Source organism: Grampus griseus (genome assembly GCF_964374135.1).
Source record: "Grampus griseus genome assembly, chromosome: 15".
NCBI classification, from domain to species: Eukaryota; Metazoa; Chordata; class Mammalia; order Artiodactyla; family Delphinidae; genus Grampus; species Grampus griseus.
Genome location: NC_139009.1, coordinates 20,253,437 through 20,274,557, shown reverse-complemented (window position 1 = coordinate 20,274,557; position 21,121 = coordinate 20,253,437). Strand labels below are relative to the sequence as shown.

Below are 21,121 nucleotides of genomic sequence, written 5' to 3'. Positions count from 1 at the left end.
TTGAAATTGTTTGTAGTAAAAACATTATTAAGATATAATTGACCTACTATACAATTCACTCAAAGTGTACAACTCGGTATTTTTCAGTATATTTACACAGTTGTACAATTATCACCACCATCTAATTTTAGAGTATTTTCATCACCCCAAAAAGAAATCCCATATTCATTAGCAGTAACCCCTCCCACCCATACTACCCTCCCCCTAGCTCCTGGCAACCACTAATCTAACTTTCTGTCTCTATGGATTTGTCTATTCTGGACATTTCATATAAACAAGATCATACAATCTGCGGCCTTTTGCGAATAGCTTCCTTCATTTAGTATGACATTTTCAAGCTTCATCCACATCGTACCATGTATCAATACTTCAGTTATTTTTATTGTCGAATATTGATCCATTGTAAGGATACGTCACATTTTATCTATATGTTCATCGGTTGATGGGTGCTTGGGCTGTCTCCACTTTTTGGCTGTTATGAATAATGCTGCTATGAACATTCATGTACAAGTTTTTGACGTGGACAAATGTTTTCATTTCTTTTGGATATATACCCAGGAGTGGAATTGTTGAGTCATATGTGTTAAAAAAAAAAACACCCAAAATTCATCTGAGTAAATTTTAAAGTTCTTATTGGCTTTATTCAAGGATTCATGAATCAGGTGGCATCCAGTCTAGCAGACAGAAAGGAGCTCGGATGAGCTGTACGAAAGGAAAGATTTTTATAGGCAGAAGGAAGGGAGAACAAGGAAGGTATAGTGGCAAACAGTAGATTGGGGTCGCAAGGTCACTTCCTTTAACGGATGGCGGGGTCTATCAGACTTCACTAGTGACAGGTTTAAGATTCCATTCCTGGGAGAGCTGAAACTGTAATTAAGTTTCAGTTTGGTGATGTGGGGCTTAGCATGAGTGACTCCATTTTGGGCCTGTTGTCTTGTTTTTAACATACGGTAATTTTGCTTAATATTTTGAGGAACTGCCAAACGCTCTTCTAAAGTGTCTGCACCATTTAACGTTCCCGCTAGCAGTGTAGGAGGGCTCCAATTTCTCTACGTCCTCACCATCCTAGTGGGTGTGCAATGATATCTCGGTGTGGTTTTGATTTGCATCTCCGTCATGGCTAATGATGGTGCTTTTCACGTGCTCGTTCATATATATCTTCTTTGGAGAAGCGTTTATTCAAATCCTTTGCCCATTTTTTTAGTTGGGCTATTTGTCTCTATTGTTGAATTCTTAGCATTCTTTGTGTATTCTGGATACAAGTTCCTTCTCAGTCCTTTTTGAATCTGAAGAGACATCTAAATCAAGCACATAGAAAAGCATTTCGGAATTACAAAGCGATGCAAAGGTAAGGTGATATTCTTATTGTTACTATCGTTATTTGTAGGAACGGATGAAAACCCTCTCTAGGATGAGAGCCTGTGTGTAGGGGTGGAGTGGGCAGGGATTGGGAGTTGTGGGGGGATAAAAGCTAAAGGAGTGAGGAGGGTAGCAGAGTTTGCAAACCTTGGTTACCTGTGTGTGAGATGAGAGAGAAACACCTCTGTGATTTCTGGCATATTCCTTTACCACCTGTCTAATTATTTACTTAATATTTTTCTCTAGATGGGCTCCTATTTCTTTTCATCAAACAGATATATTTAGAAAGGAAACATATCACAGGTAGAAATGGCAAACCTGCATCAGTTTCAAAAAGGAATGGACAGGGGCTTCCCTGGTGGCGCAGTGGTTGAGAGTCCACCTGCCGATGCAGGGGACAGGGGTTCGTGCCCCGGTCCGGAAGGATCCCACATGCCGCGGAGCGGCTGGGCCCGTGAGCCATGGCCGCTGAGCCTGCGCGTCCGGAGCCTGTGCTCCGCAGCGGGAGAGGCCACAACAGTGAGAGGCCCGCGTACCGCAAAAAAAAAAAAAAAAAAAAAGTAAATGTCTCCCTCCCCTTCCCAGGCCTTCTCCCTGAAGATAGCCACTGTTCACAGTTACTTTCACATCGAGGCTTCCAGAAAAAATTTTCATAGATCTACATAAGTATCCTTCAAAATTTTATCCCATTCCTACGGTAGCACTTACCCATTTCTAGTGAAGCATCATACTGTCCTCGACCTTTCTTTTTAAGTTTTTATGTTGGCTAGTTTTACATACAGCACATAGAGACCTGCCTCATTCTTTTTAATGGCTAAGGAGCATTGTTTCCTATAAAAGATATATCATTTATTTTACTACCCCCCCTATAATGTACACTTAAGTTGTTTATGGGTTTTAGTTCTACCAAGAATGCTATAGTAAACAAATATTTATGTATGAAGAGCTTATCCAACAGGTCAGATTAAATCCATAAGAGAGATTTCTAGCTATAGAAATGCTGGGCAAAGGGTGGCTATGTTTAAAATGTTGACAGGGATGACGGGATTGTGCTGTACCAATTTATTTTCTCAGCACTTGAGCATGAGTATGCCTGCTCCCCTCTCCATCCAGAAAGTTCAAAGACTCTCACATGGTCTTTGGGTCGCTAGGGCTCCTCACATGTGCCTCATGCGCCTTGCCTCAGGGAGCTTCTGGGGCCTCCATTAAAATTAATAAGTAAACTAAGTTCTCCATTAAAACTAGTAAGTAAACTAAAAAAAAAAAAGGAAGACAAGGGAACCAGGAAACAGAGGGTGTCAAACAGCGGAATTACAAAGATGACAGTGAAGAGAAGCCCATGATACTGGTGCATGCAGCAGGCCTGAAAAGCAATGAGTCCAGATTAGAATTAAAGAGTTAGGAGTTCCAAGAGTGATGCCCCCAAGAAAACAAAATGAACCTATAGGCGGTGTAATGTATATCACCATATTAAGAGGAACTTTACAGTTCTGCAGAAAGTTTTGGGATGAAATAATGATAGAAACACTGAAGCCTAAGCGAAAGGAATACAAAGTGATTATTAACTCTGGGAAAAACAAAGAGTCTTGCAAGAAAGAAAAATGTAATCACGTTGCACTAGGGAACTCAGCTATGAGCAATGTTTGAATAATACATACATAATATGTAATAGTATATACAAATGTAAAAATAATATGTATATAATAATAACATAAACACTGAATTTTGATTCAGGCAAATCATCTTATATTGGGAAGTTAGGGGAAGGAGAAGTAGTATACAGAGAGAGATAAATCCTCTCTCTTTTTTTTAATAGTAAGAGGGCACAAAATAAAGTCTATAATGAAAAACATACCAATAAATGGCAGTATCAGCACTGTCTTTAGAAATACTATGCAAATATTAAGGAAAAACCAAGAGAAATAGCAAATTTTTCTTTTAAATGCTGCCTCTGGAGAGCAGGGGTAAAAAGGTGGTATAGGACACTGGGTATTAGTGATATTAATTGTGAGCCTTATAGCGCTATTGGCTTTTTTAACCTATTTATCTGTCTTACTTTGGTAAACTAGACTGGCATATATAGGATGCTACAGTTTTTGTAAAATAAAGTGTTATACATACATGCATATGCACACACACACAGAGAATACCTTAGGAACGGGACACACATGCGCGCACGCGCACTTGCCGATCTTAGGTCAGCTCCTCGGAGGGGACCTGGGCACTGACTACATCAGCGTTAGTGTGGACGCACTGTCTGTAACGTGAAGGGGCAGCTTCGATATGGGTGCCCAGCAGCACTTGCCGTGGCTCAGGGAGCAGATGGTACGTGATGCTCAGGGGTGAAAGCAGCCGTCGTGGGCTGCCACGGCCAAGTTGAGCCTGACTAAGCTCCGATCACTTCTGAACAATTTTCCGACGTCACCTCTGACAACGTGCTGTGATTTTCCTACAAACGTGACAAAGGAATGTGGCTTGGTTGACTACACTTGGATGGAGTTAGCCAGTTGAAAAAAAGTAACCAAGAGACTGATAAACAGAGGCAATCTTTGCAGGAGAGTGCCTCTGCCCTTGTCTAAATGCTTTCCCACCTGTGTTTTGCATAGGGCATAAAGGCCTGGTCACTGGATCTGCAGATGACACATAATGGGAGGGGCAGACCACACGTGACGGCTTCTTCCCCGTCCAGGGCTGCCTCCAAGAAGGGGTCTGTCCACCCTAAATTTCTAGCCTGTGGGGATCTTCTTTCACATCCCGTTGCTCTCTGAAAAGAGCAGGTCCCTTTCATCCTCAGCTTTCAGGTCAGCCTTCTATGACTTCTGGTTAAATTTGCTGCCCTAGAAACTCCTGCCTTCCAGATGTCTCTTTGGGCTCCGTGCACTGGCCCTCCAGGGCCCTCATCTTCAGCTGTGGCTCTAGACCCCGGGTCTGGGACCTGACACAAAAAGGGCACGTGTGGCTTCCTTTAGACCTCTGTGGCTAGGCCTGGGTCAGCCCAACTCAGTCTGAGCAACTGGGATTATGCTGTATCACTCAGGGGTGGCTCCTGACACGATCTAGGGCTTGGGGTGGATCTGACGTGGGAGACTGAAGCCTTGCCCCTAGCTCCTGCTCAGGCTGACCTGGCCATAAGGCCCCTCTGTCCTCTTAGCAACCTTGAGGTCCCCCAAATTTTCAGTCTCCAGGCCCTGTCCTGGCCGTTAGCCCCTGGTCCTCCTGGAGCACCAGGAGGTCAGCAGGCAGAGTGGTTACGCACTTGCTTCCTGGAAGCCAAAGGCTGGAGCTCGAGGCTCAGCTTTGCCATTTACTTGCCGTGTGATCTCGAGCGAGTTTCTTACCCTCAGGGAGCCTCAGTTTCCATACTTACAAAAAGTATCATATGTATCAACCTCACATGATTGTTATTAGGACGATAAGATGATCAAATCTGTGTCAGGAGTTACAGCAGTGCCTGGCACAGGGATCGGCGCTGAGACTGTGGTAGCTGTTATTTTCATGGTATTATCACCTTTCTGCAAATGAGGAAACTGGCTCAGAGAAATGAAACGATTCGCCCAAAGTCACACAGCTTGGAAGTAGCAGATCATAGGACTAAAAGCCACAGTTTCCAAGCTAAAGATAGGGCCATTTATAAAATACCTGCAGGCCGTTCCATGGGGCAAAGAACAATTGACCCCATGGGATAGGAGTGAAGCCCAGGTCGGGGAGCCCAGCTGGGGTGGAAGGTGTGGAATTGGAGGCTTTCACTGGAGCCGGGTTCTCAGTGCTGCCTGTATAATACAAATACAGAAGCATGTAGAACCTATAGGGGCCTGGGCCCCATGCTAGCCTTGAATGAGAATCTCTAGAGCTGAGTACGGATACTTTCACAAGCTCCTCACATGATGTAATGTGGGACCCAGTAGAAAAAGGCTAAATTGGAGGGCCTCAGAGGCAAGGATTTGGACAGGATGCCAGAGAGGGGTCCAGAGTGCCTGCACTGGAGGATGGAGGGGGGTGAATGAGACTCATTGGACAGAGGGCAAACGGAGGCCCAGAGTGGACATGGCAGGTCCCAGTCCCGCAGAGCCCGCGGACAGCCCCTCCCCTTGTCTAGCCAGGTGTGGCCGGAGATGCAGCTTGGGTTGCTTGTTTTCTGGCAGGCGGGATGTGTGAGTTTTTCAAATGGCTTTGACTTTTGAGTCTATTAGTGATTAATTCAGAGCTCCATTTAGAGCTAGCTGATCCATATTTGGAGGAGCAGAACGTTTTGTGGCAGCCGAGGCGCAGCCACGATTCATCCGCAGGCAGCCCACCCACTTGGCAGCCTGGGAAGGCACGAAGTCTGGGCAGGGCCCTCTCACAGCACCCCCTAACCCAGAAGGCTCTTCAGGGTGGGGGGTTGGGCCTGGGTGGGAGGTGGATCCTGTAGAGGTGGGCAGTACAGCCCAAAGAGCCTGGCTTAGGGTTCAGACCCCACTCTACCTCTTCCAAACTGCATGACCTGGGCAGACCCCTTCAACTCTCTGAGCCCCGGTTTACGCATCTACGGAAATGATCACCCCATACCTCTCATGCAGGGTTGCTGGGAAGATGCAATGAGCTAATATGCTTGAATGCACTCAGCACACAGAGCTTGGGACACAAGAAGGGGGTAGTAACGGCGGTGGAGGTTCCTCCTTTTCCCCCTGCAGTCCTTCTGAGACCTCCCTCTCTGGGCTCCTGGGGAAGGAGCTTTGGCGTCTGCAGCTCTGGCTTCACGCTTACCCCTGTGTGACCTTAGACAAGGCCAGTTAGTTTACCTCCTTGAGCCTCAGGTTCCTCGTTTGTAAAAGTGAGATAATGGTCCCTATCTTTCAAGATTGTTCTGCAGGTTCCACGAAAAACGTCCATGCGAGCTGGCAGCGTGCAGCGGTCACTCCCAGTGGAGGACCAGGGTGGGGGACGGTGGGAGTAACCCACCCTGGGCAACGGCCATACAGGTGCCTGGCCTCAGAGAAGTCTTAAAAATTAATATAATGTACTGAAAGTCAGTCTGCTTTTTATCACCCCACAGCAGCAATTCTAACAATGACAGCGATCGAATGCTCCTTTGGACTGGGGCAGACCACTGCCAGTGCCCCTTCCCCTTGTAGGCCACTGGACCCTCCAGGGGCGATGGCTTTCCTCTCCTCCTTGCTGTCCTTCGGTGTCCCTCCTCCCACCCATACTCTCCTGGAGACAGTCTCTCCTCCCCCATTTCACACCCCACTTCTTGGCTCTCTCCCCAACTTGTCGGTGTAAAGTCTCTGGCGACAGCTGGGGCCCCATACAAGGCTGACAGAGTTCATTCTCCAGAATGTGGACTGGGGGGGGCCACAGGATGAGGGCTTCCCCTCCTGGCCGGGGGCAGAGTTCTCTCCTGCCTGCTTCCTCTCTGTGATCACACAGCCATTTCCCCCTCTACCTGCCTGTGCCTCATAAACAAAATCCCTTGGCGCGGTGAGGAGGCCGCAGACAGACATTGATTATTGGATCGATGGGGACAGTTGTTCAGTCCCACAGTCTGGGATCAGCGCGCTGGCCTCGGGTGGCTGTGTGATCTGCTGGCAGCAGGCAGCTGGGTTCTAATCCTGACTCGGCCACACCCACCGAGCGACCTCTTTTCTCTGAGCTGAGTTGAGGGTGGGGCTGGCCAGATGGCCTGGGGTGGCATGCTGACATCCCCAAGGCCCTGCTGGTTTCTCCATTGCAAATGAGGGGCTGGAGCGAGAGAGGACAGAAGTCCCTTCCGGTGCACTTGCAGACTGTGTTCAGGCTACAGAGCACACACTCACATACCTTTCCTCGAGCCTGGCGTATCTTTGCATCCACCACGGTGCGCTGGCACACTGGAGCACCAGGGATGTTTCTGGAAGGGTGGAATGATCTATAACTGTTTTCTCTGTGTCAGTTAATTCTGAGTCCCCTTCCTCCAAAGAGAGCCCGTGGGAGAGGGGGCCTGCTGGTCCCCACTCCCCGCCCACCACGCCTCTCTTCTTAGCATCCACGACTCCTTCCTGAAGCTCTGTCCCCACGGGAAGTACTACAAGGAGGCCACCTTGACCATGGACCAGGTCAGCTCCCTCCCAGCTCTGAGGGTGAGTCCACGGGGTGGGGTGGAGGGGGTGGGGGCGGCCTCACTGGTATCTGCTGAGGCGCGGAAAGCACTGGTCTCAGTGTCCTCACCTGTGAAATGGGTGGAGTGGTGGGCCGGCTCAGATTCCATGTGCTCCCTGAGGCCCTGTGCACTCCAACAGGCTGTGTTGCACGAGCTGCCAATCTTTTAGGGACCATCCTTGAGCTTTTGTCCCTGTTGTGAAAAGACTCTGCCCTTCCCCCAGGGTGCCTGGAAGAGCCCAGAGGTGCACGATAAAAGGGCTCCCCAATCACTCCTGAGATTTTAATTAAACTTTGTGCAAAGCATAGAGAGGTAATGCCAGGTTAACAAATCATGGCAGTGTCAGGCTTCCTGATTTTTCATTCGGATCTTGGCAGAATAATGGTTTGAAGGTGTCATTGTGCAGTGAGAGCCCATCTTCATTTCTGTCTGGAGGAAGACAGGCTCAGAGAGCTGTGGGCGCCTCTTTAAAGAGGGCCGGGGGCGGGGTGGCAGGAGGGGTTCTGAGGGAGAGATGGTGGGTGGGGGGGCCCCTCCGAAGTGACAGGCCTGTTCTAGGGCAAAGACCGAGAAGGAACAATAGCCCGGGACTTGCAGTAGAGGCTGGAACTGAGAAGACAAGGGAACCAGAAGGGGTGTGGGATCTCGGGGGGAGCTGGGAGCAGAATCCTCAAAAAGGTGACATCATTGGAGAAGGTGTCTATCCCAGATGCAAAATGGGGAGCCTGTCCTCCAGGCTGTGTCCTCCTCACACACACAGCCCCGCACACCCTCACACCCGCAAACACTCAAACACAAGGTGGGGGACTTCTCCCAGACCTAGACTGAGAGGCAAGGCTGAATGGGGAGCTTCTGCCCTCCCCTCCCTGGACAGGCGGTGGTGTCACTGTTCAGTCCCAGAATATCTGAATGCTAAGCTTGGAAAGAAACTTAGAAACCATCAGTCTAGTCACTTTCCAGTATTCGCCACTCTGGTTTTATCCATCGGAAAACTGAATCCCCAAGAGGGAAACAGCTCATCCAGGGCCACATGACACGGCCAAGCCTGGAAGTCAGGCAGGACTCTGACCCCACGGCCGGGCTTGCACTTCCAATCAGGGCTTGACTCGGTGCTGACCTGTGTCTGGGGCTGCCAGGCGCCTTGGGGAGCAGCTGGCAAAGACCCGCCCTAGAGGGCTGGCACGGAGGGTGCTGCATGACCAGTGGCCCCAGCACTCTGGATGGATCCAGCACACCCTAGACACGCTTGGGGGCTCTGATCTGAGGCCCAGAGGAGAAATCACTGGACTAGGTCAGAGGGCTGGGTCCGGGCCCAGCTCCATCACACTCCACGGATGACACATCTCCCCTCTAAGTTTAATCTCCGGTCCGGAAAACAACATGCGCACCCTGCGCTGTGTAACAGACCTTGCAGGGATGAGCCATGGTCCGCTGCACCCTCCATTTTGCTCGCCTTCCTCTCCCTTTTCTTGGGGTCTGGGGTGGGGCCGCCAAGGCTGGAGAAGAATGGAGGAGGGGCAGATGGGCACTTGGGCAACAACCCCGGGTGGTCTGGGGTCTGCTTGGCCGCGGGCTCGTCATCTGGCAGACAAGGGCTGGGGGCCGATGCAGCAGAAATGTCAGGCTACTGTAAAGTGCTGTGATGTGTGAGGGGCTGTGGGCGGACCACCGCCCCAGGGCGAGGCCACAATCTGGGTCATCTCTGGAGCCCTAGAGCCCCAGGAGCTTGTTCACCGGACAGTGGCTGGGGACTGAGACGGGGTCTTGGGACAAGAGTAATTTTACATTTCTTATTTCATCCTTCTAAACGGTCATTATTTTATTCTATCCTACAAATAAAAACCACATCATTGCAGAAAAACTGGAAAACACAGACAGAAAAGCAAAAATATGGTAAAAATCATCACGTAGCCTACCTCAGGGTATGACTGTCATGATCATCTTGCCTTATTTCTTTCCACACTTTTTTTTTTAATGTGGATATATAAGTGTTTATTGGGATCACACTGACTTTTTTGCTTGTTGCTTTTTTTTTTCTTCCCCTTTTTAGTTTCTTTGTTGCTTTTCCAACTGGTTCTGAACAACCAGTACCATCTCATGAATTGAGGACACGGAGCCTTTGCCACATCTAGAGAACTAGGGGACAGGGCATAGGGCCAGGACTGGAAGAGCTGGCTTTGAACTCACTTGCTAGGCAAGTGATCTCAAGCAAGTCACTTCACAAAAGGAATGATTGAGGGTGAGGGGGAAGCAAATAGGCCCCAGCAAAAGACTAGGAGGGAGGGGTGCAGCGTGGAGCTGTTTTCCTGCAAGTGAAAGACCTGGCTCTAGGTGCTCCCAGGCATAGGCATGGGTCCAAAGACGTAGGTTTCTCCACAGTAGAAGGAAGCACTTTTTAATCATCAGAGCTGCATGCAGAGGGAATGAGCTCCCTGTCCCTGACGGGCACCAAGCGGGAGGCTGGCCAAGCATTCAGCTGGGGTGTTCTAGCACACACCTAGGTATCAGAGGAGACTGGACTGCGTGCACTGGTGCCCTCCTCACCCTCCGGGTCTGAGGTTCTGATTCCACCCTGGAGCTTGGTCTTACTCTCCTTTGTGTCATCTACCACAGTGTGTCCCAGACTTTGGACTTCATAGTCCGATAAAATCCACCACCCCCCTACTCAAAAAATGATTATTTTGAGGAAGGACTAGCTAGAAATGCCAACTTTCCAATTTTGCCAAGTAAGGACTTAAAACATGTCTCCACAATCATCATTTCATTTTTAAAAGATGTTCATTTTAGAACAAAAACGTAAGAAGGATCTAATCCCAGAAGCAATAACAGTTCTTTCCACACACATCCCCTTTTGTTCTTATTTTTCTCCCTCTGTTACTGGTTGTCAGGAACTTTGTCCCTGATCATGCCTGGTCCTCAGACTAGCATCTGGGGTTTTAGATCCAGGACTCAAGTTTCCGTCTGTGCTTTTCCTGTCTTGGTCGAAGTAGAAAGCTGACTTCCCAAAAGGAGCAAGGAGAGGGTTGATGGGAGGTGGGGCCCCAAGTGTCCCCGTGTCCTCTACGGCCCCAAGGACGGGAGCTGGGTGACTCACCCTGCCCAGAACACATCTCTGGAAAAGCATTGAGAACGGGGCCCCAGGGAGCTCTGGGTACTGGTATTACTTGGCTCAGGGTCCTGACTGATCTGGGAAGAAAGTTCTGTTTTCTTAACTTGGATTCACTCGTGGAAAAAGTAGGTTGGTTAATATTGGGAAGCGTCTGTCTGTCAGCGGAGGGCAAGGCAACAGCGGCCTGGGCAGCAGAGGCTAGCGGAAAAGCCTGACCACAGGAAGGCCCTGCTGGGCCAGGACGCACTGCCCCTTTTTACCGAGAAGTTTCTGTTTTCTTTTTGTCTGCTGCTCTGTTTGGTGTATTTAGAAGTGAATTAGCTCAGTGTTTCTGTTCTTGTAAATAATGATCTTGCTTTCTGTAAACACAAATGAGGAGTGGCATGGTGTGACCCGCCTGGGTTTCTAGTTTCTGGGACCAGGACAGCCAGCCGCAAGACCTGGGGGGAAGGTACTGGGGTCTCACAGGGGGTCTGGTGGAAGCTCCCACACTGAACAGGGCCACCGCGCACCTCCGGCCTCTTCCCACCTCCCTTCCTGGGGTTCCTGCAGGCAGGTGGTCTGTGCACAGCATCAACTCTGTAAAGCACTGAGAGGTTTGGGAAGCCGTCGAGGTGTCAGGAGACGTTCCAGGTACGGCTCCTAAGGTTTCAGCTCCAGCTTGGTTTCCATCTATCCCAGTTTTCCTGGGCCTTTCGGAGGCCTGCCTATATATAGGCTACTTAGAATAGCTTGCAATAAACTCACTCCCGTCTCTTCTCGCGTATATTTCATCTTCCTCCCTTTGCTCTCTCTCCTGGGAGCTTTCCTCAACTTTATCTTCATGTCCAATTTAGTTTTTCACTTCTGCCATCATGATTTTCGTTTCCAAGGGCTCGTTTTTATTCTCTGTTTATTTCTCTTTCTTTTAATAGTACGCTCTCATTTTTACTGGACGTAATGTCTTCTCTGATCTGTAATCCAAGGTGCTTCTTTCCACGAGCTTGTTTGGGTCACCATCTCTCATGTCAGAAGCTTTCCTTGGGTACTTGGTAACTGTCTGCTCATAATTAAGAGTGGAAGGTGTTGCTAAAAAGCTGTTTCAGAGCTCCAGTCTCTGGGTGGGGTTCGTCGACTGGGAGCTTCCCTGAAGGGTGAACTGAAGGGGCCATTTCTTGAGGACAGTCAAGAACAGGAGGAAAGTTCTGGCTGTCAGGATCCTGGAGCTCAGCTGGGGAAGAATCACTGAGGAACGGCTGCTATTCCCCCGTGTCCTCTCTGTCTTTGTGGGTCACGCCTCTAAAGACTGCTTTACTATAATTTTAGTGGGTATCGGAAGGGAATGAAAAGAGATGCAAGGGTTCAACCTGCTATCTTTATCCAGGATTGACACCTGCATTCCTGATGTTCAGTAATACGTTTCAAAAATGTTTCCAAAACACCCACTCCTCATTGTTGCTGAGTATCTTGAGGGTCTCAGAATCTTCTACACAGACAGCAGCTGTCCCCAAACTTTTCTCCTGGAGAACTCTCCACGTCCGACCTCCCAGATGCTCCGCTTGGCTGGTATCCTCAGAGCCTTGCTCCCTGCTCTCCCCTCCCGTCCCCACACCGCCCTGCAGCCCAGCCAGGCTGCTCGGGGAGCCCCCTCCCTCCCCACGGACCCCTGGGAAAGGTCACTCGTTGTCCTGTTGATTATCAGAGGGCAATTCCCACGGAGAAGAGACATTTTTTGGAGTCTGATGAATAGGGCTTCCCACACCCGGTCCTTATCCATTCACCCCAGAAGTAGTTATTAGGCATTTACTATATGTTGTATATGGAGTGAGGTCTTGGGGGCTTAGAAGGCCTTTTCTCAGCAAATTCAGGGATAAGAACCAACAGGAGAATCACAAACCTTGGGGGCTTTGCAGAGCTCAGATTCTCGCCTCCAGTGCCCAATGCTGGGGCCCAGAGAGGCTCACAAAGGCTACGCAGTGGGCGCAGTCCCTCCCAGAGACACCCAGCCCAAGACACCTTGGTCATGCTGTTGGCGTCCCCTCCCAACTTCTTAGGATGCTGAGCGGCTTCTGGGGCAGTCAGGCAAGTCTGGGCACAGCACCCCTCCCTGGGGGCCGGGGAAGGACCTCCCTAGCACTGTCCTGTGGCTGGGACAGGGTCAGGGCTCAGCACTGGGGCGCTGCACTCAACTCTCCCGGCAGCCCTCGGCTGGCTGAGTCATTATCTGCATTGACAGCTGGGGAAGCAGAGGGTCAAAGGGGGTAAGCAATTGGTCCAGTGAAAACTCTGTTATTATAAATGACCATCCTGCTTCGTCTGGCGGAGTCCCCGGCTGGAAGGGGTCCGAAAGGCCTTGGGTTCTCTTCTTCCATGGGTGGTGGCACACCCAGGAAGAATTGGAATCCACCTGTCCATCTGAGAGGCGGTGGGGGTGGACGGATGGCAGTGACCGACCCTGGGGGTCTTCCTAGTGCAGTTGTGGACCAGCCTTGTCAGGGCCTTTTCATGGCCGCCTCGACAGATGAAAAATCTAAGGCCCACAGATGGGACATGCCTGTTCAAGGTCAAGGGCCCATCAGAGCCTGCGCCAAGGTTGGAACCCGCGCCTCCCGCTCCAGCCAGGCTATTTCCATGCTGCACGTTCTGAACTCCCACCACATCCTCGGGAAGCTCCGACTGAGGTTTGATCCCTATGAGGAGCTGGCCTGCCTGCCCCTAACATTCACCTCTTGGCTCCCATGAGCTCAGGGCTGTCCTCCGAGTGCACCACATTCAGCCAGAGAGCAGAGAACTGGACAAGGAGGGAAGGCAGCGGGCCAGGAGCGGGTGGGGCTGTGTTGCTCACCCGCGGCCCAAGCCAGGACAGCTGGACCCAGTGATAATCCTCGTGCTGTATTTAGGCCACTGCCCTGAACCTCCCCCTCCCCTGTAGATATTCTCCCTGGCTTGCTGAAAAAACAAAGAAGCAGATTGGATGGTTATAGCAATTCTGCTTTCCAGCCCCAAACGTCCACTGCCATTAGCCGAGTGCCTCTTGGTTACAAGTCCTGTTCATACCCTGCCTTATTTGCTTCTCACCACGTCTGTGAAGCACGGCGTACCTCCCCACACTACAGGCGAGGAAGCTGAGTCTAAGTTAAAAGCTCTATCCGCAGCCCCACGACTGGAAAACGCATTTGCCTCCAAGACCTGTTTGTTCTCCATACTGCATCTACTAGGGAGGATGAAGTCAAGGTTTCCGAGCAACACGTGTGCGTGTGTGCATGTATGTCTACATGTGTGTACATGGAGCAGGGGGAGGAAGGGCGTGGGGAGGAGCTGGCGGGCTGGACAGTTGGTGATTGAGGGGGGAATGGCTTTCCCATCTCTGGCTGGGTCACCTGCCGAGCCCACCCTTGGGTAGCAGATGACACATGGGTGCCTCCTGTGCTAGGGAGCTTTGCGCTTAGGTCCAACTCGTTTCGGGAGGGCGCCTCCCAGAGCCCAGCCTCTCAGGCTCCTGAGGCAGGCCTGGGAATTGTCGGATTCCCTAGTCCCCAAGCCAGGCCCCACCCCTAGTGCCCGGACTCCCGCGTGAACAAATGTTCCACTGAGAAAGGAGAGAGAACAAAGGGCCGGGCCTGGCCTGCCAAGCACCCCAGCCCAGCCTCCCAGGCTCCCACCCCAGGCCCACCCCCACTCACAGGGCCTGAGGTCACTCTGAGCCTTTCATCTCATCGGCTGGCTCTCCCAGCCCTCCCTCCCAAGATAAATACTGGGGGTGACCTGGGGCCTCCCCACATGGAGCTGGCCACTGCAGCTCTCACTCACCCAGGGCTGTGGGCAGGGCCACCTCTGTCCATTCAGCAGAGTTAAGACCGCAGCCGCCCTGCCCCGCCCCTTGCCATCCCAGCCTGCCCTGAAATCTGTGCTGTGGCCTCGCACACACATCATCTCATTTAATCCTCAAAGTTATCCTCACTTACAGCCCGCAAGCAGAGGATCAAAGGGGTCACACAGTTGATGAAAGGCAGCGGAGTCTCAACCTCCAGCACTCACTGCCCTCCCCCCGCCCCCCTGCTGCGCCCCGAGAGGGAGGGTCCTAGTTCCCTGATGCGGAGTCAGAGGCGGGAGGGCGATCTGGCAGCTGGCTCCCTCCCCGCGTTTTCAAGCATCATTAGATCTTTTTCTGACAACTTCATCAGTTAGCAGGGCTCAGAATTGGCAAAAATCCTTATTTAGACATTCAGCCAAAGAATTAAGAAGTGGTTCGTTTCAGAAAAAGCTCAGTGATGTAGGCCGCAGTCTCTGCTCCGGCCTGAGCAGCCAGCGGCAGACCGACGGGATCTGGCCTCCAGCCTTGGCTGCCGCACAGACACCAGCAGCCTTGGGCACGTCGCTGCTCTTCTCAGGGCCTCAGTTTCCTCACCTTCCAAACGGATGCGTAATGCCTCCCTCACAGGTAGTTAGGAAAGCCTGGACGGTAGGGGAGAGCGCTTCATGCCGGTTTTAGCTTTTCCCTCCTCTGGCTGACTGGCCGTGGGCCAACTCCCTCCTCCTTGGCCTCAACTTTCTATCTAGACTCCAGGGCAAGTCACAGGAGTGCCCCTAAGCTGGGGGCCATGGGGCTGGAGGGAGCCTGTGGGATGGCCAAGGGCAGCCCTTCCCCCAGTGCACCCCAATGGATGGTTCTGTACTTGCAGAGGCCTCTGGTTCGTACCTCTAGAAGGAAGCAATGTGTAGCCCTCTCCCTGCTCGCCTGGGTGCAATTTGCTCGACCCATGTTTCACACTGTGGCAGGGGGCAAGGGGCGGGGAGCGGAACTGGAGAGCGTTTGATGTTCATTTGTACGGAGCTTGACCATCCCCTACCGCCTCACATGTCGCATCTTATTGGACCCTGTCGCTGACCCTGGGAGGTAGCTATGGTGACTGTCTGCAGTTCAAAGCAGAATCAAACCAGGACCGTTGACCTCAAGTCCTACTTGCTTTGCTTCTTATCACATCTCTTCTGAGAGGTATTTCTCATCCAGCCACACCCACCTAGGCCTTTAATTCATTCTGTCGATGATCCATGTTTCTCCCAAATTTCAAATCTCCTAAGAGCACTGGCGAGGCAGTGGCCCCGTGGAGGGAGAGCGAACTCCAGAACGAGGCGGGCCTGAGTCTGAAGGCTTCAGGGCGAGTCACTCAACTCCTCAGAGCCTCGACTTCCTAACCTTTGAGATGGGAAGGACGAGCCCCCTTTTAGGGCATCGGGATCCACTGAGACGCGGGCCCAGCCCTCTCCAGGTACATACACCATCCCATCGCTCTCCCCGTGCGCGCTACCTGGGAGTCAAGACGAGGTTGACCAGCGCGTTGCTGGAGGAGAAAGCGGAGGCCGTGGCAGGTGGAGGGCCTGTCGGTGGCAGAGCCAGCAGTGGCCGGGCAGGGACCAGGTGCCCCGAGTGCACCGACCGGCTCCGCTGGGCTCTGCCCGCTGGGAAAGGCATTCACGTGGCTGAGGTGAGAAGTGAACCCGGGCTTCCTTCCAGAGGTGGTGTCTCCTCCCTCCCCACAGCAGGTGACACTGACGGGATCATTTTGAAAGTAGAGCTCACACCCGAGTTCCCCAGTGGCCCAGAGGGAACAGGCTGCAGTGGGCTTGGGGACATGCTTGTCCAGCACCTTGGTCCCAGGCCTGCGCTCTCAGAGCACAAGATAAACAAACCCCATCTCAGCTTTGCAAGAGTCCTGGTCCCCAGGGCCCTTCTCAGCCTGCTGGCTTGAGGCTTTATTCCACTCATGTCTTTTCTGATAACTTCATTTGTGGCCCCAGAGACCTCAGGCTTGTTTAAAAATAGAAAAATAAACAACATTGTTCCTGAAGTGTCCCCACCCCGCTTCGGGCCTCCTAATGAGGTGCTGGCTGCGCTGGCGGGGACTCTGTTCCCAGGATTTTCAACCCCCTGCAGGCCTTGGGCCCCTGCTGCCTCTGCTTCCCAGCTGCAAGGGTGTGGGGGAGGGCTGGTGCCGCCTGCCTGGAGCTCTAGGCCAGCACGGCTCCGCACAGCTGGACCCATTCACCCAGGCAGAAGGCCAGGTCGGGCCCCTTGCAGGCCCAGCCACAGAAGGCCCTGCGAGGGAGCTTCCCCTCTTCTTAGCTCTGGCCTCAGCTCCTAACAGAACACAGGCCCCTTCTGTGTGCTGGGCACTGGATGAGGCCCCCAGGATGCAGCCCCTCAAGTCTCCCAGGCACATCAGGCTTGTTGTTCAAAGTCCTGGACTGGAGTTTTCCTTCTGTGTGTGACCTCAGTTTTCCCCACGTGAAAAATGGACCTAATGACAGCAGCCCTGCCTACCTCGGAGGGTTTGTACGCAGCCTGCGTGAGAAGATGGCTGTGAAAATGCTAAAATGCAACAGGCAGGTGGATGGGATTTCAGGCAGCTTCAGAGAGGAATAGCACCTGGAGGCAGGGAGCGTCTGTGCCCCTCTGAGTGGCGGGACCCCTCTGAGTCTTTTCTTTCTTTAATTTTTAATTAATGTAGAGTTGATTTACAGTGTTGTGTTAGTTTCTGCTGTACAGCAAAGTGATTCAGGTATACATATATATGTGTGTGTATATATATATATTCTTGTTCATATTTTTTTCCATTATGGTGTATTACAGGATAGTGAATATAGTTCCCTCTGCAATATAGGAGGACCTTGTTGTTTATCCATCCTATATATAAGAGTTTGCATCTGCTAACCCCAAACTCCCAGTCCCTCCCTCTCCCACCCCCATCCCTTGACAATCACAGGTCGGTTCTCTATGTGTGTGAGTCTGTTTCTGTTTCACAGATATGTTCGTGTGTCTTGAATTTTAGATCCCCCATATAAGTGATACCATATGGTATTTGTCTTTCTCTTTCTGACTTAACTTCATTTAGCATGATAATGTCTAGGTCCACCTGTGTTGCTGCAAATGGCTTTAATTCATTCTTTTTCATGGCTGAGTAGTATTCCTTTATATATATATATATACATATATATACCCCACATCCTTATGCATTCGTCTGTCAACATTTAGGTCACTTCCATGTCTTGGCTATCGTCAACTGGGATTGCTGAGTGGCATTGCTGGATCATATGGTAGCTCTATTTTTAGTGTTTTGAGGAACCTCCGTACTGTTCTCCATAGTGACTGCACCACTTTACATTCCCACCAACAGTGCAAGAGGGTTCCACATGGGGAGTCTTTAAACACGAGCATCAACCTCACACCAGGGTTTAGATGGGCGGGAGCAGTGTCCCTGGATAGCCACCAGGCTGGTGGAGGGACCCAAAGCCACCCACTGGGTAGGTGGCTAAGAAATGGGGGTGTTTCCCTTGAAGAAAGACTCAGGAGGACATAACCCTCTTGACGAATTTGCTGGAGGGTGAAGGAGGAATTAGATGGGCTCCGAGGGTAACCCTAAGGTGCGAGGGAAAAGTGACCCTGGGGCTAAAATTCCTAAACAGATCGCACTCTTGGAAACAAGACTAGGCTCATCCTGGGATGAAGTGCTGGGGGACCAGGCTTCAGCTGTGGGTGGGTCGCTTGCCCAGGAAGTTGACGCAGAGACAGTGTCTTCCCATCGGCTGAAAGTCTCTGCATTCTGAGCCCCGGCCAGGCTCTGCGAGAGGAGTCACCCACCTCCCTCTTTCTCCCTGAGGCCAAATGCCAGAGGAAGTGCTCCCGGCAGGCTGACCCAGCGCTGAGGGGAGCTGAAGCAGCTGCCGTGACCCAGACGCCACTTCTCAGGCAGCAGAAAGGGAGAACATCAGAAACGGGCTCTCTTCGGAGATGGCTGGAGGTACCCCCTTCATCCCGCCCCCCGGCTGCGCTGGATCCAGAGCCTCTCCCTTGTCCCGCCCCACGAGTACCCCCAGGACTCAAGCAGCCCCCCTCCAGGAGGGTAGTCAGCAAGGGCAGCTGGCGGGGCAGCTCTGGGTCAGGGCCCAGCTCCTGCGCTGCACAAGTCGTGCCCTGCCTGGCCAGATGCTTCTGCTGCTGTTCTCCTGGGCAAAGGGCCTCCCAGGATAGGGAGACTCACCTGGGAGAGGGGACCGAAGCGGCTCCGCCTCCGTCCTCAGATGCCATCCTGCTTAGAGAGGCCTCAGAACCAGCAGGCAGAAAGAGAGGCCGGGGACCACGGTGCTTTCCCAGGCATACCAACCAAGAGGGTAGGACGGCAGCGCGAAAGAGCCGACAACGCTCTTCAAACCTGGTACAATTATCAGGAAAAATGAAAATTGCTCACTACTTGCTAGTTACCAACCTATGGCTGCATATTTTGGGATGTATCTGGAAAGGGACAGGCAGAGACCATGAGATGACCTGGGGCCTCCTTCCACCGAACTTCCATTCTCAGGAGCATTCCCTGCCGGGCCTTGAGAAGAGCAGCCCACTGCTCTCTGGGTCTGGGAGACAAGAGTGTAGATCTGTCTGGAGTCCAGCCCTTGCCCCATAGAGAGCAAAGCAGAAAAGAGAAGCAAAGCTCTTGCTTCCAACCTCTTAGGAGGAAAAGCTTGTTTACTTGCTTAGCAAATTGTCTCTGGACAAATTGTCTCTTTTTAATTTGCTTTTTATTTATTGTTAAAATCATATGTTGACATTAAAATACATTTTCTAAAAATGAATTCCTTAGCACCCAACCATCCTAACAGAAGCTGTCATTTTTCTATTTTCTTTTGCCACTTTTCCCCCAAGCACACTTTATTTTACATCACTGCAGACAAACAGATATGATTTTATTTTGTGCTCTTTCTCCATTAGGCCTAAGTGTTCCTTCGTGTTGCTATGTGGTCTGTGTTGGCCTCATTTTAATGGTTGCATAATTGCATTGAGTTCTGATTTACTAAACCATCCCCTCATTGCAGGCCATTAACATTGTTTCCAGGTTTGGATATATATTTTTTGATGCTATAAATAATTTTTCAATAAACTTCCTCATGTATAACTTTCCTTATTTTTTAAAAATTAGTTTCCTATTTAGATTTCCAGGTTCTCCTTGGAGGCATGAGATAGATAGGGCCGTCCACTCTGGGAATCTGAACTCTGCAACCATTAAAATGATAATTATATTAACTATGTAGCAGCACGGAAAAACATTGACGTCTCATTGGGGGCGGGGCACAAAATAAAAAACTGGGCTGTTAGATATCCTTAACCCAAGTCAGTGATGAAAGATAGAGCCCTGTGACGCATCGCTAGAGACCGCTCTCCAAGTTGACATAGGTGCATAAACATCATTTTGCATGCGGGTTTTCAATAGGCACTTGTGTGTGTCGTCCAGTCCGTGTCCTCCATCCTCCATGAGGGTATTGTGTGAGCACTTCCCCAGATGTGCGGTGCGGCGGGGGCTGCAGAACTCCCAGTGGCTCCTGTGAGCCGGCATCAGCTCATCCTGTCACACCCCCTCAAATGCCAGGATTCGCAGGACACTTTTTACCCTTCCTCTCGGTCGTCCTTGAGCTGCATTAGCACCAGCCATAAGCATGCTCTTGGCTCTCAGCCTGGACCCCTGTGGTGACCCAGGGGCTTAACATATCTGTGTGCATTTGTTTGTTTGTTTTCATTTTGATCCAGCGTCTTCCTGGAACACACTCTATGCAAAGAGCTCAGGTCTGAGGGTCAGACAGACCTGAGATCACATTCTTGTTCTTCCTCTTACTTGGTGAAGTTATAAAAGCTTTCTGCTCCTTGGTTTTCTTCATCTATACAATGAACTTAACAATATCTGCTGCTCGGGTTGATTTAAAGGATAAATGGGACAACTTACGTGCATGTGACTGACATAGCGCCTGATATACAGTAAATGTTTAACAAGCACCAGTTTCTCTCCTTCCTGCTTCTCTCCTTGGGCCCAAGGGAAAGTATGGATAAGGTGTAGTGCCCAGAGGTCTGGCCAACAGTAGGTGCTCAGTGAACGCCTTGGTGATGATGAATCATGGCTGGCTGGCTGGGCCCTTAGCAGTCAAGGGCGGGCTGCTGGGGGTGGGCCGATGTTCCCAGGATACAGGGGGAAGAGCAGAATAGGAAGTTGGGGGTTTCAAAAGTCCAATAATCCAAAATATCAGGGACTGAAATAACACAGGACCTTTGAGTTGCTTTGGTTTGGATTTTCAAAGAGTCACTGGGCATCACAGGAGAGAGAGAGTAGCAGCTGCGGGTGACAGAGGGGCTGTAGTGTGAGCCCATTTCAGTTTATATCAGTTGAGTCAAAGTGAGGGGCAAAATAGATCAACTGTTGTCACTTAGATATATTAACAAAAGAGAAATTGTCATCCTGACGCAAAGATACACATTTTACAGAGTTCACAGGGGAACATGTTCCCAGGGTGCCGGGGGTGAGTGTCCCCAAACAGCTGCAAAGCAGCCCCGACACCATCTGAGGAGCCCTCCTGCTTATAGACAGGAAGGCAGCTTATAAACAGCGGGCGGGCACCAGGAGGGCTGGGGCCAGGGCAGCCCTGCCGCCCCGTTCCCGCTCCCATGAGAAGCAGAGTGGCTCCCGATCTGGGCTCTTCTCTGAACTGTCTGCTGCCTGGTCTGCCCTGGGGTGACATCA

At 51.1% G+C, this 21,121-nt stretch overlaps 1 protein-coding gene across 1 annotated transcript in view; it reads left to right on the top strand.

Annotated features, from left to right (window-relative positions):
• Positions 1 to 7,367: 7,367 nt before the first annotated feature.
• Positions 7,368 to 21,121, top strand: part of CIB4 (calcium and integrin binding family member 4) — a gene marked incomplete at its 3' end in the record, with an annotated part of 36,248 nt that continues 22,494 nt past the window's right edge. The window contains 1 exon segment of the mRNA XM_082672731.1: positions 7,368 to 7,457. Coding sequence (XP_082528857.1) covers positions 7,425 to 7,457 — 33 coding nt within the window. The 5' untranslated portion in view covers positions 7,368 to 7,424.